General features: G+C 38.2%; 1 protein-coding gene across 1 annotated transcript; it reads left to right on the forward strand.

The window, feature by feature from the left end:
- The first annotated feature begins 228 nt into the window (after positions 1-228).
- On the forward strand, positions 229-11,550 carry BNIP2 (BCL2/adenovirus E1B 19kDa interacting protein 2). The gene is made up of 10 exons (XM_010022732.1): positions 229-278; positions 997-1,064; positions 2,222-2,389; positions 4,824-5,000; positions 5,683-5,785; positions 6,091-6,222; positions 6,665-6,751; positions 6,878-6,976; positions 8,366-8,401; positions 10,961-11,550. The coding sequence occupies exons 1-10, from the start codon at positions 229-231 to the stop codon at positions 11,007-11,009; spliced, it is 969 nt and encodes a 322-aa protein (XP_010021034.1). The 3' UTR covers positions 11,010-11,550.
- The last annotated feature ends 1,789 nt before the right edge of the window (positions 11,551-13,339 follow it).

Here is a 13,339-nt window from a genome sequence, read left to right on the forward strand (position 1 = left end):
GTATAAATAGAAACAAACCATAAACTTTTCCCTGTTTCCCCCTGCCCCACTGCATAGTACTTCAGCTTGGTGCTAAGTAAAAGGATGTGCTGCAAGTGTGGAACTTAAAATGGTACTGAACTAGCATCTTCTGTTATGTTCCTGCAGCTCCTTTTTAGCCCACTGTCCTGAAGACAAGAGGTTCTGGCTTATCAGGAGTCTCCCTTAACAATTCAAGTTGGCTGGAGAATGGAAGGTGTTGAGTTTAAGGAAGAATGGCAAGATGAAGATTTTCCAAGGTTTTTAATTTTATTTGTTAAGTAATTCAAATCAAATGCATAACATCCAGAATAAGCTACCTCTTTATCTTCCTTGGGAACTACCACTCAATAATAATCTTGAAGTGATTTCCATTAATGCAGTGTTTTTTAAAAGCTCTCTGCTCTGGAAAAGGGATCATGTGTAAGTTAAGTAATACAGGAATGCCACTGTTGAAGTTGCCAGTGTTACTAAAGTGCAAATCTGGCTTTGTTCTCTGTGGTGATCTTCTGCAACTACATTGTTTGCACATTATTACCCATGTCTAAAGGCCCAAATACTTCATGAAGCAACATTTCTGAGCAATATTTGTAACAGTTAAGACTGCTGGTGATGCTTGGGCCTACAAAGAAACTAAACCAACTTACATCAGCGGTATTCTGTAGTAACGACTGAACTACTTGTGTAATGTATTTCATGTCAAATGTTCTCAAGCAAGAATGTGACAAGTTTTCTTCAGGATAACACACTAGTAGGAACCAGCATTTTGGCATTTATTACATCAACAGATGGTTGCTTGAATGCTGTAAAGGAATTTTCAGTGAGTTGGGTGCTTTGCTTTAGTGAAAGCTTGAATTTCAGCTATAAGTAAATTTAGTTCCGTATTAAGCAGTGTGTAAGTCTAAATACTTGGCATTTAGCTGTCTAGTTAAAAAAGAAAACAAGTTTTTTAACAGCAGTTTCCTCTTCATGCACCAGGCCTCTGCCAGAGGATGATCCTGAGGAGTCCGGTATATTGGCTGCCACTGGAACAGAAAGTGAAGCGGGTGAGAACATTCCACTCCAGTCAAGCTGATGGCTTCCTACTTAGATGGCTGTCTTAAAGCTCCATTTTGGTGTAGGGTGGTTCTGGGTGGTATTTTGTTTGGTGGGTTTTTTGGTGGTGTGGGGTTTTTCTTTGGTTGGTTTTTTTTTTTTTTTGGTCAGGCTTGAGGAAGCAGCATTCTAAATGGCATTTTTATATATGAAGGGTAGTATAAATATAAAGTATAAATGGTCTAGAAAGAAGAGGGTTTGGGAATAAAATGAGACTGCTCATCCTCCCTGTGAACAGAGCTATGTAGGTAATACTGGACAAAAATGAATTACTGCACTCACTTCCTGACCCATCTTAAAACCTTGGTCCACTTGGCTTCCATGCATCAGTTAGGACCTACTTTAGTTTCACTCCAAATTTCAGACCTCTGCAGCCTTTTAAAAACGTTGCCTGTCTAAGTGGGCAGGAGGGAAATAACACAGATGGGGATTTTTTACATTTTAAAAATTTTTATCTGCTTTGTCTGCTTTACTTGTGGCATTTCCAGTTCTGGATCAGTCACTTTATACCCTGCTTTCAGCTGCTGTCTAAGTCACACAAGTATTTGCCTTGCGTCTCAAAGCATGCTGCATATTCTCACCTAATAGTTTCATTTTCTGTTCTTGCTGTTGTCTGTCAGCCTCTTTTGGTTTGGGTTTGGTTTTTTTTTTTTAGCTTGTACACTATTTTTTACTTCATCAAGGATGGTTATGATGTTTTCAATACCTAACAAAAGGGCTAAGGACATGAGTCTGTTGCATTATTTGCAAGACTTGCTTAGTGTAATACCTAGAACAACTCATGGTACGCTTTGATACAGCTACCATGGGTAATAGTTGCTTAGGTGGTGGCAGCACTTGAGGTTTTTCTTCTGGATGGAGCGTGGTGGTCTACCACTGTGATCACAGCGTGTATGCAATTGTGTAAGCTTAAGTCTTGAGAACTCTGACCTTGAAGTGCTGTTCTTTTCACCCTGTGTTTAGTTCTTACTCCGAAGATAGGTTAAATTATGGGCCTTAACTTACAGTACATTCTGAGAAAGCACTGGGCTCTTCTGTCCTGATAACCTGTTTAGCTCAACTTGCTTTAGATTTGAAAATAAGTAATTTCCTTTTTTTTAAAATATAGAGGTTAATGGAACAAAAGCGAGGAAGAAACTAACGGCTCCAGATATTAGCTTAACTTTGGATCACAGTGAGGAATCTGTTTTGTCTGATGACTTGGATGAGAGTGGAGAGATTGATTTGGACAATTTAGATACTCCTTCAGAAAACAGCAATGAGTTTGAATGGGAAGGTAAGTATTCTGTTACTTTTGTCTGAGGCTCTAAAGTATTTCTGTTTTCTTACATGCAGGTCAGCACTATTTCAGGTGGAAAATAACCGTGACCAATGTTACAAGAGGAAAAATATAAAGGGAGTGATTAGGTTATAAAGTGGAAATAGGTGCAGAGAATTTTTAAAGACCAAGTCAGTCCTTAATCGATTAGTAAGTAGGCAACATAATAATAACTGTAACTTAAACTTAGGTGAACGTCATTGAACACCTTTAAGAGTCCAGGTTTCTCTCTGTTGCAGTATGTTTTTAAGAACCAGCCTGGGGAAGAAAAATCCAATATGTGTTATATGTATTGCAGATACTTCTAAATGGACGTGAACCATAAAATGGATATAGATTAGCTAGTCAGAAATCAATGAAAACACAAGTCATCATGTTTGAGGAGGGCTGAATGGTATTAAAATATTCAGTAATGCCTGCTGTCATGTCTCGTTGTGTAGAGAATGGCAAAAGCTCGGTAGCTGGATTGACTGGAAGTGGTAAAAGAGCCTCTATTTTGTGTCAGGGAATTCTGAAATTACTTGATAGGATGTTAGCTGTAGCCACACTAGTAATGATATTCATTTTTAAGAAATGAATAGATGCTTCATCTTATAGGCAAAACCTGGAGATTCTGACAAATTTGAGGTAACGAGTTCTGCATAGGAGTGCCCTGGGTTCAGCTGTAACAGATATTTTTCTCCTGATGCAGTGCTGTGTTTCAGCTTTAGTCTGAGAACAGTGCTGATAACACACCATGTGTTTCAGTTGTTGCTAAGTAATGCTTACCCTGATCAAGGACTCTTCAGTCTTGTGCTCTGCCAGTGCAGAGGGGCACGAGAAGCCAGCAGGAAGTGCAGATGGGACACCTGACCCAAACTAGCCAAAAGGGTATTCCCTATCACAGCACATCATGCCCAGCATAGAAACTCGGGGGAGTCACCCAGAAGGGCAGATTGCTGACTTGGGTCTGTCTGGGTATCGGTCAGCAGGTGGTGAGCAATTGTATTGTGCATCACTTGTGTTTATTGTTGTTTTTTTTCCCTTTCTGTTTTAGTTTTATATTTTCTGCCCTTGTTATTTCCTTTATCATTATTATTATTATTGTTATTAGTACTAGTATATTGTGCTTTAGTTATTACACTACACCCCTGGGGTTTACATTCTTTTGATTATCCTCCCCATCCCACCTGGAGTGGGAAAGTTGGGAGAGGAGGTGAATGGCTGTGTGGTGCTGAGTTACTCGCTGGGCTTAAACCACAACAAGGAGTTAGAGCACAAGTTTTAAACTTGCAGTTTAATAATGTTTTACGGCCCTCTTATGTAAGCCGAGACTGTTGTGATGATCAGACAGTTGGAGTCTTCAACGTCTGTAAACGTCATGACTTAAGAATGTTTCTTAATAAGTAATGATGTTAACTCAATTTTTGTATTCTGGAAATAAAATAATTCTAATTACTGAGTAAGCAGGAAGCTCTTTTCACTGTTCTGTGTTGAACACTACCTGTTCTTCATTCCAAGATAGCTTATAAAAGGAGAAACACTCTTTAGAATAAGTTTGGTGGGGTTTTTTTAAATAGCTAAAACATATTGCAGGGAAACTTTTCATGGCAGACTGTGGGTTTACTTGTGTAGAAGTATTCTCATAATTTTTAGTGAAGAAGTAGGGTTAGTTTTGCAGTGATGTGAAGGAAATGTTCCAGATGTTTTTGTCTTGTTTTTAAAAGTGGCTGAAAAGGGTTTCTGTCTTTTCTTCCTTTAATGCTGCTGCCTTCATTTTCCTGGAAGGATAGTTTCAATTAACAGCTTTGTCTTGGGAACAGACAACTAACTTGCAGTAGGTTTTTCTCGCTTTGGGTAAGGTCTGTGCAACAAAGTCAAGAATCTTATTTAATTGGAGCAAATTGTCTTACAGATTGCTGTCAACAGAAATTTCATATATATTGATTGCACGCATGTGAATTAGATTTAATTTCTAATAATTTGCCTGCATGTCTGCTTGCAAGGTGCTGTCAATGTTTTAAATCATGCTTTTATGTGAATCTGTGATCAGGCAACCTGTGTCATTATGACTGGAGTTAACCACTTTGTCTATTTTGGTGAGATTCATCAAGGTCTGTGTTCTGAAAGCCTACAATTAAAAAGGCTTTTTACGCGAATGGCGATTTGTCACGTACTTTAACACAGAAAATTACGGTCTGTGGGTAACTGCCAACATGGAGTATTTTGATAAACTATATATGACAGCCATCAGATCCTATTCTGTAATGACTGGGGGAGCTAAGTCAGCTGATAAGTCTGACTGGCTAGAGAATATTAAAATAGATAGCAAAGTGGTTAACCCGTGTTGTAATTGATTGTCACTATAGGTAAGTATTCATAATGGGTCTTGAACGTGTGTTAACTTCGGCAGATGATCTTCCAAAACCAAAAACTACTGACGTAATTAGGAAAGGATCACTTACTGAGTATGCTGTGGCAGAGGAGAAAGATGATGGTCGACGCTGGCGAATGTTTAGGATTGGAGAACAGGACCACAGGGTGGACATGAAGGCAATTGAACCATACAAAAAAGTTATCAGTCATGGTGGTAAGGATTTGTCATGTACTGAGAAGGAATTCTTGAGAAACTACTTCTTTAAGCTGAGTTGGGGTGGCACAGGAAGAGCTTTGGGCGTAAATACTCAAGTGATGATTCATTTGTTGCAGTATTAAGGCACATGGTTGATTTAATGTATTTTTTTTCCCTATTAAATTTAAGTTCCAAAATGCACACATGTTCAGATTAAGGTACTAACATGCACGTGTGCAATAAGTCTTACCTGTTCTACAGTGTCAATGCTACCAGTATAATTTTTTTGGTTTTAAGAGTGTTTGAGGGATTAACTGTAGATCTACTAATGCATAAATCAATTTATTGACCTTTCCTAACAGTCTGTGGAGTTCAGGTTGGAAGAAAATTTGACTATATAGAAACATTATTAAATGTTATTAAACATACTGAGATTCTACGCAGAGATGTTGAATCAGCATTTTATCTATATCAACTTTAGTTCTTTAGGAGTAGACAAACTTGGCTATTTCTTCAGAAGTAGACCAACTTGAAATCTTGAGGGTTTCTGTAACTGTATGAACCCATCCATATGGAATACATGTTTTTAGATCTCTAAGGTAAATAATGAAAAAGCTTACTGAATGTGCTTGGCATGGTGTAAATGTAATCAGTGTACAGTCACCTTGGTCACTACTACTGCTTTTTTCCTTATTTTTAGGCTACTATGGTGATGGGTTAAATGCCATTGTCGTGTTTGCTGTTTGCTTTATGCCTGAAAGCAGCCAGCCAAACTATAGATACCTAATGGACAATCTATTTAAGTAAGTCATCATCTGCCTCTGAATACTTAATTTTACATTGTGAAATTTAGCATTTTAATGCGAGGGCAATTATTTCCTTTTTTTTTTTTTAATTAAGTTTTTTATATTTCATGTGAGGGAAAGATAACAAATAGAAAAGCAACTTCATCTGCTTCCAGGGGAGAGGGGGGGAAAGTTATTAGATGTTGCTCAACACTACCGACAGCTCTGTATTTTTATTTTTGTTTTTAATTTATTTGAGCACTACTAGCTGTTACTTCAATATCCACATCTCACTTGGAAGTTTTCTTTGCTTGTCTCTGTAGGTATGTAATTGGCACTTTAGAGCTGTTGGTAGCAGAGAACTATATGATAGTTTACCTGAATGGTGCAACAACACGGAGAAAAATGCCAAGTTTAGGCTGGCTCAGGAAATGTTACCAGCAGATTGACAGAAGGTAAGAAGCTCTGCAGTGTTTTCTTATTATATTCCCATGCTCAGAGATCTACATGCTTAAGACAAACTGCTGTTTACTGTGGTGTCTGGTACCATGCAGAATATCCTTAAGACTTCATGTGTTAATATAATAGGGTTAATAATGAGGGGTCTTTCACGAACAACTTCATCATTAGTTGCATAGAAAGATTCAAAGAAACTTCTCTTTGGCATGTTATTTCCTTGTCATTGTTGTCAAACTCGTATCTTACATTTTGATTATACAGTTCTGTGCTATTTTTTTTTCTTCTGGCAGATGGTAACTTCTAGTAACGGAGTGTCAGAATACTAGATTGATGTAATAGTTGTGCTTGTGAAAACATACTTCTCATATATTGAAAAACCCCTTGTTATTGTGCTGCTTTTTTGTTCTAGTAACTATGTCTGCTTTTTTAATTCTTCAGGTTAAGGAAAAATCTGAAATCATTAATCATAGTTCATCCTTCTTGGTTCATCAGAACACTTCTGGCTGTCACAAAACCCTTTATTAGGTAATAATCTGGAAGCTATTAAAAAAAATCCTATCTACTGTTTACTTTAAACTTCAAAAACTGCTTTAATATTGACCTACTGCAAGAATTAAGTTGTAACTGTATGCTACATTTGTTCTTCCACAGCTCAAAATTCAGCCAAAAAATTAGATATGTCTTTACGCTGGCAGAGCTAGCTGAACTCATCCCCATGGAATACGTTGGCATCCCAGAATGCATAAAACAGTACGTTCTATTATTCAGACGTGTTCTACACTGATCATGTTTTAGAACTGGTATATATTGTAAGCTCTGATTGATTTGAATGTAATACTTTGCATTGAATAAGTTAATTTTACTCAGATCATTGCTAGCTTTAGGAAGTGTATCCTTGTTTGACCACATTGCTAACTACAGTTTGGTGTGTAATGTATAGGGATTTTCACAGATAGTGTCTTACCTAATTACCTAGTTACGGCGTGTGAATTAAGTCTTCTAGAGCCTCAGGGTATACTAAACTGGCTGGTGACTGAGAGATTCTGGGCATTTTGATACTGAAGTTACTTGTAGTATCTGTGGTGTTTGTGCTGAAATGTGGAACTTAAGTTACTTGGGTTGGGATATCATTTAAAAAAAGAGCTATGGTGGAAAAATGATGAATCACTACCCAGTAAGAGTTCTAAAACTACTTTGGCAAACAGGTGAAGGCAGCATCAAGTCCTTGGTTTTCTCCTCTTCCTTCCTTCCAGATAAAAGTGGCCATTTTAACGTCAGTGGAACTCCTCTCTCAAATATGACAACACATTTGTCAGTAGCATTTGTGGGTGCAGTAATCAAATAGAAACCATAAACCTGAGTCTTAAAGCCAGATGAAACTACTAACGATTTTGATGATGAACTGATTGGCCTATTAGAGGGTATAGTATACAAAACCTATAGAGTGTGCATTACAATAGGTGATCACAAACTGGGAACTCCATACGGAACAATGGCATAGTCTCACTATCTGGACAGAAGGGCACATCCATGTTGGACAGATCCCCACTGCACCCCTGCAAATGCCTGGTTATTGCAGTACACACCTGATACCAGTTGCACAATTAACTTTTCATAAGATAGAGCAGATACAGTTTTCTTGGGGCGGGGAGGAAAGACATGACTACGCTGAAGCAGCCTTGTCCTAGCCTTAGGATACTTCTTTTACTGGGGCTTTTGAGGGATGTCTTATGAAAATTCAGACTGCCCTTCCAAGTCTTGAAATACTCCTTTCTGTGTTGATGAACCTTTAACTGTTCTGCAAAGGCTGAACTTGGTTAACTTGTGGAGTTAATTCTCAGACTTCCGTGGAGGAATATGTCTGGCTTCAAACTGTTCTGAATGCAGACTTCAAATTTTAGTGGTGGATGTTCAGACTGTACAAGAAGTTGTATTTAATTCAAGTGCCATTAACTAAATCACAATGCTGCTTGATTAATGGTTATAAATGGTCGAGGTATTATATATATTTTCAATGTATCAGTTTCAAAACTTGGTATGTTTCTGCCAACTGTGGTGACACTAACACCAGTTTGCAGCTTCTGTTGAATTTGGCCTTCATATGTTATATTTACTGAAATCTAACTTTTCCTCACCAAGGTATGAAGAAGAAAAGTTTAGAAAGAAACAGAAAAGGTATATTCATATTTTGATTAGGGTTGCATCTAGATAAGGCGATTTGCACTGCAACTAACTCCCAGTTGATTGGCTTGCATAAAGGAATAAGCATTTGTAAATATAAACATGCACTAGTGACCAAGTTTTTATGCATTAAAATAATTACACTGCCTGCAAGTACAGTCTGTCATCTGAAAGAACTCACCCTGGATATTCAAACAGATTATGTGTGAATAGTCTCTATTACATGAGATGCTCACTTTTTAAGAGGATTACATGGATTCTCAACTGAATCTTCAAAAGGCAAAAGTAGTGGTTCTGTATGAATCTACTAAATCAAGTTTCACTGTTTCTGACAAGAGGTGATGTTTGAAGGAAGAGCTGGTTTTAGGTGCTGCACTGTAGCTCTGCATCAACAGACATGCAGCTCTGGAAGAAGTTCTCACCTTGAATCTTGTATTTTGTATTTTTGGTATTCACTACCTTTTTAGTTATGAACTTGCACAGATGCAATCCAAATCAGTAGTGTTTAGTGCTGTTTGTATTTGCAGTGCCTATGTTCCTTGCTAATAAACACTGGATTTTCATTTTGTTAATTTTCAATCTCCTGCTAACTGTTCAAGCTATTCCAGCAGCTGCTGAGATTTTTGCAATGGATCCGTTTTGTCACTCTCACTAACAAATGTACTGAAAGGTTTTGCTACTAACTTAGCTTTTTTGTTTGTTTGTTTTAAATTATTCTTCCTGTATGTGCATAACTACTGAGGGAGGCTTATGGTAATAGAGAGAGGAACGCTGAGAGATTAAAATGAACTGAAGTTGTTTCCAAAAGCTAGCAGGTAAAGGAGTGACAGGTGTTGAACATTTTAGGAATTATTCCAGTTCAACCTGAAGTACTAACCTGGTCAAATTTAAGACCCTTTCAGTACATATTAAGCAGAACTTTTGTTCAATTTCTTATTTGCCCAGTTCTATTGCAGGCCCACTGTATCCAGGATGAAAACTTGAGACGTTCAAACAGTAATGCATAAACATTTTTAAAATCTCCAGTACAACAAGCACCCTTTATTGTTCCTGTTGGCACTATCACTTGTGCTACCATCACTAGTGTGTTCCTCAGTGAAACTTAAGTATGGAGATCACCAGGCACTTTCAAAGTTTGAGACTTTGAAAGCAGTTGTAGGGCATTACTTATTATAATAGGGGGAAAGGAGATGTGTTGAAGTTTACTTACTCTATTTGTTGAGGAGAACAGTAGGAATTCTTTGGCTATGTGTATGAATCACTTTGGAAGCTAGAATGATATACTTCTATGGATTTATACTGTCAGCTGTATGTTTAGGCATAGCTTGTTCGCATTAGCTCACCATAGTTTCTTAGACTTTGTGATTAGTCCTGTAAGTCATGTCAAAACATGCTTTTCTAAGGTACTGCAGTGAGGACAGGGGTGAGTTGCAGCTGCATACTGTGCAGGTGAACAGGTATTTGATGAGGACTGTTGCTTCTAGACAACACTGCTCCAAACCCATTGGATCCGTGTATACTGGGTTGAGTTTTACAGCTGCAAAAAGAGAAAAAGCCCAGAAACTTGCCTCCCCTTGTTATGGGTTCATGGGCTGGAAGAGCTGTCATTGAGTCATCTGGAAAAACTGCTAGGTATAGTTCAAGAGACTGGTCAGATAGGTTAGACAGGTTGTTAGAAGACAGACTTGGTCTTGGTCTATCTTACCTGGAACTGCTGTTGGTTTTAAAATTAATTTACCTCCACGCACAACTTACTTTCCAGAAGACATAGTTAAGATGAACTTGTTCTTGTTCTTCCTTGTAAAGAGGAAGAGCACATCTTGTGCAGGACTGTCCACCATCCACTGCTTTCTGCAAAGCAACATTTTGTTTGCTAGTCCCAAGGTAGATGTGGGTATATTTAAAAAATGAAAAGGGAGGGCACAAACTAAAGCAGAAACCAACAGCTTTAGCAGCATGATAGAGATTTTCATTCTTTTTTTCCTGGGTAATTACAGGAGTCTTAGAACTTCATAGAACAAGTATTGCACTTAAGGAGCCACCTGACTTTTGTTGATTCAACTAGTGCTGTTGTTATCTTCTTGCCTTAATTACTACAGCATCAAAGGTAATTCTGTGCTTATTCTGAGTTCGTTGCAGTAGTGGCGCTTGCCAGGTTGTCACTTTACCTGTGAACCTGTGTTCATCAATACAAGCACAGAGCCTGCTTTTTTTGCTTTTTTTTCTCTTCCACCATCGAACTTTACTTGCGCTTTTCAAACGCTTCCTTTCAAATGCTGTTTGTTTTATTTATTTGTTTGTTCAGTTACTTAACTGGTTTCTCAACAGTTTTAATTAATTTCTAGGGGGAGGTAGGAAAACAGAGTTAAAAAAACCCCAACACTGCTGTGACTGCATTCAATAAAAATCTTAATATTTATTTACTAAAACTTTTTCCATGTAAAAGCTTTGTGTTTTCCTGTTGAGATAAATAGGTTTTGCTTAATATATGAGCAATCAAACTAAACTACTTACTAACATAGTTTCAATTTTACTGCTTTCTTTGCTAAGCAGAGTTGACCAAGAGTTGAATGGAAAACAAGAGCAGAAGAGTGACCAGTAAGTTTGGAGTCCAGCTAAGACTGAAGAATATGCAGATGGAATGATGCTATCTTTGCTCCATTTACAATGCATTCTCTGTGTGTATATAATATAACCTATTGCAAAAGGTGCTTAATTCCTTTGGACTGGCACACAATGGACTGCTTACTGCTGTATTGGTCTGTCTTGACTTCAATAGCCATGTTTATATAATCATTTTATACTGCTAAATATCAAAGAACCCTGTGTCTTCAGAGGATGTTCTTGCAATCATTTATCTAAATGATGCATGTTCTTCAGTAAAATATTTATATACCTAAATGTTAAAGGAAAGAGATAATATATATATATTTTTATGACTGAGCAATATATTATGTGTACCTGCTGAAGGAATTCATTTGCAGGTAGACAAGGCCGTAAGTTACTTGTTATTGTATAAATCTGTTTTGCTGTAAATGGTCAAGTGCATTTCTTGGTTGTCACAGAACCCTTAGTTTGTTTGGATATTAACAATCACATAATGTTGTCTTTCACAAGCATGGAGATCCGTGTTTTTGTTCACAGCCCTACTACAACCAGTACTCATTTACCACACTAGAGTGAGCTTGAATTTGGTGTCTTAGTCCACTGTTCAGAATGCAGAACAGCAGTTCTGTGCACTTCAGCCCATTGGCCAAAGGGTTTAAGCAGAAGCCACGACAGCAGCTGAACTGAGGGACTGGCAAGGTATCAGCCTTTCTCAATTTTAAGTTGCAAATTTAGATTCTGTGTTAGTAAATGAAAGCTGTCCCAGATACCAGTAGGAAATGAGTTCATTGCAGTCTTTCCTGGATGAATATTGGTTATCAGCAGGGACTCTGGCAGTGCTCAGTTAAGCTTGGGAGTTAGGCAGGTATCTACTGTTTGCAGGGACACAGGGAATTTTTTGCTACATGTGTGTCCTTATTTTTCTCCTTCTTAGCAGCTGGTGCAGTGCTGTGTTCTAGACTGTAGTCTGAGAACAGTGCTGATAACACAGCGATCTTTCTAGTTGTTGCTCAGTAATGCTTACTCCCATCAAGGACTTCTGAGTCTCATGCTCTGCCAGTGAGGAGGGGCACGGGAAGCTGGGAGGAAGCAGAGACAGGACACCTGACCCAAACTGGCCAAAGGGCTATTCCATACCACAGCATGTCATGCCCAGTATAGAAACTGGGGGGAGTCACCAGGAAGGCCCAGATCACTGCTTGGCTCAGGCTGGGTATCAGTCAGCGAGTGGTGAACCACTGCATTGTGCATCACTTGTGTTTATTGTTTCCTTTCCCCTTTTAGTTTTATATTCTTGCCCTTTGTTATTTCCCTTATCATTATTATTATTGGTAGCAGTAGTGGTTTGTATTATACCTTAGTTACTGGACTGCTCTTATCTCAACCCGTGGGATTACATGCTTTGGATTCTCCTCCCCATCCTGTGGGGAGTGGAAGGGGAAGAAGAGGGGTAGTGAGTGAGTGGCTGTGTGGTTCTGGGTTGCCAGCTGGGCTTAAACCATGACACTGTGTCATCCATGTAGATGAAACATCAATTTCTAAAGCTCTTATTTTGGCACATGAGACCACACTAATTTCACTTCAAGTAATGCAGTGAAGTTGGTTGGTTAGTTGTTTTTTCTCCCTACAATGGTAGTGAACTTGAGTCTGTAAGAGGTGTTCTTGGACTCATAACTAGTGTTCACAGGTTTATCAGGGCAGCAGTGATGCACTAGCTGATGTGTTGTAAAAGTTTGTAACATCTTCTGATAATCCTTCCTATTTCCCTATAAGGACAGATGTGTGCAAATACCCATTCAGGAGCTGAGCAATAGAACGTAATAGCAAATATATTAAGTCTCCACTTTTGGTTTTTACTGTGCTCACAATTTTGTTTTAATGCTGAAAATATCTGTTCTCAATTCCATTAAAAGCTAGTTCTCTTATTTAAATAAGGTTATGTTCAAGCAGATTACTTACCTGACACTGATAAACAGCTGTCAAAGAGAGAGTTCCATGGTCAAGACTTACTACCAACTAACAGTTAATCTACTGTCTCTAATAATACATGTATAGACTCTGAGAGCATGTTTTCATGTCAGATGAGGACAAATTGCCCATGTCTCTGGGAGTTAAGTTTGCAGTTCAGAGACTTTCATCAGGATTTAGATACTCGTATTATAGCTCCTGTTTTACAGTTGCAAAGAGATTACTGTGCAAGCTGTTCTCTTTCAACAGGCAATGCTAACTTCAAGTTGCCTTGCATCCATTTGATCAGGTCTGGATCTTGCTCTGAAAGCAGAACACATGTGAACAGTGTCTTCGGGGCTGTCTTATTTCCTGCTT

This window comes from Nestor notabilis, unplaced genomic scaffold (genome assembly GCF_000696875.1).
Source record: "Nestor notabilis isolate BGI_N333 unplaced genomic scaffold, ASM69687v1 scaffold12579, whole genome shotgun sequence".
Classification (NCBI taxonomy): Eukaryota; Metazoa; Chordata; class Aves; order Psittaciformes; family Psittacidae; genus Nestor; species Nestor notabilis.

Excerpts from the sequence above, each read along its gene's own strand:
- BNIP2 (XM_010022732.1), top strand. The coding sequence starts at position 229 with ATGGAAGGTGTTGAGTTTAAGGAAGAATGGCAAGATGAAGATTTTCCA. Across the intron at positions 279-996 it reads CAAGATGAAGATTTTCCAAG|GCCTCTGCCAGAGGATGATC; the intron begins GTTTTTAATTTT and ends TTCATGCACCAG. Across the intron at positions 1,065-2,221 it reads TGGAACAGAAAGTGAAGCGG|AGGTTAATGGAACAAAAGCG; the intron begins GTGAGAACATTC and ends TTTAAAATATAG.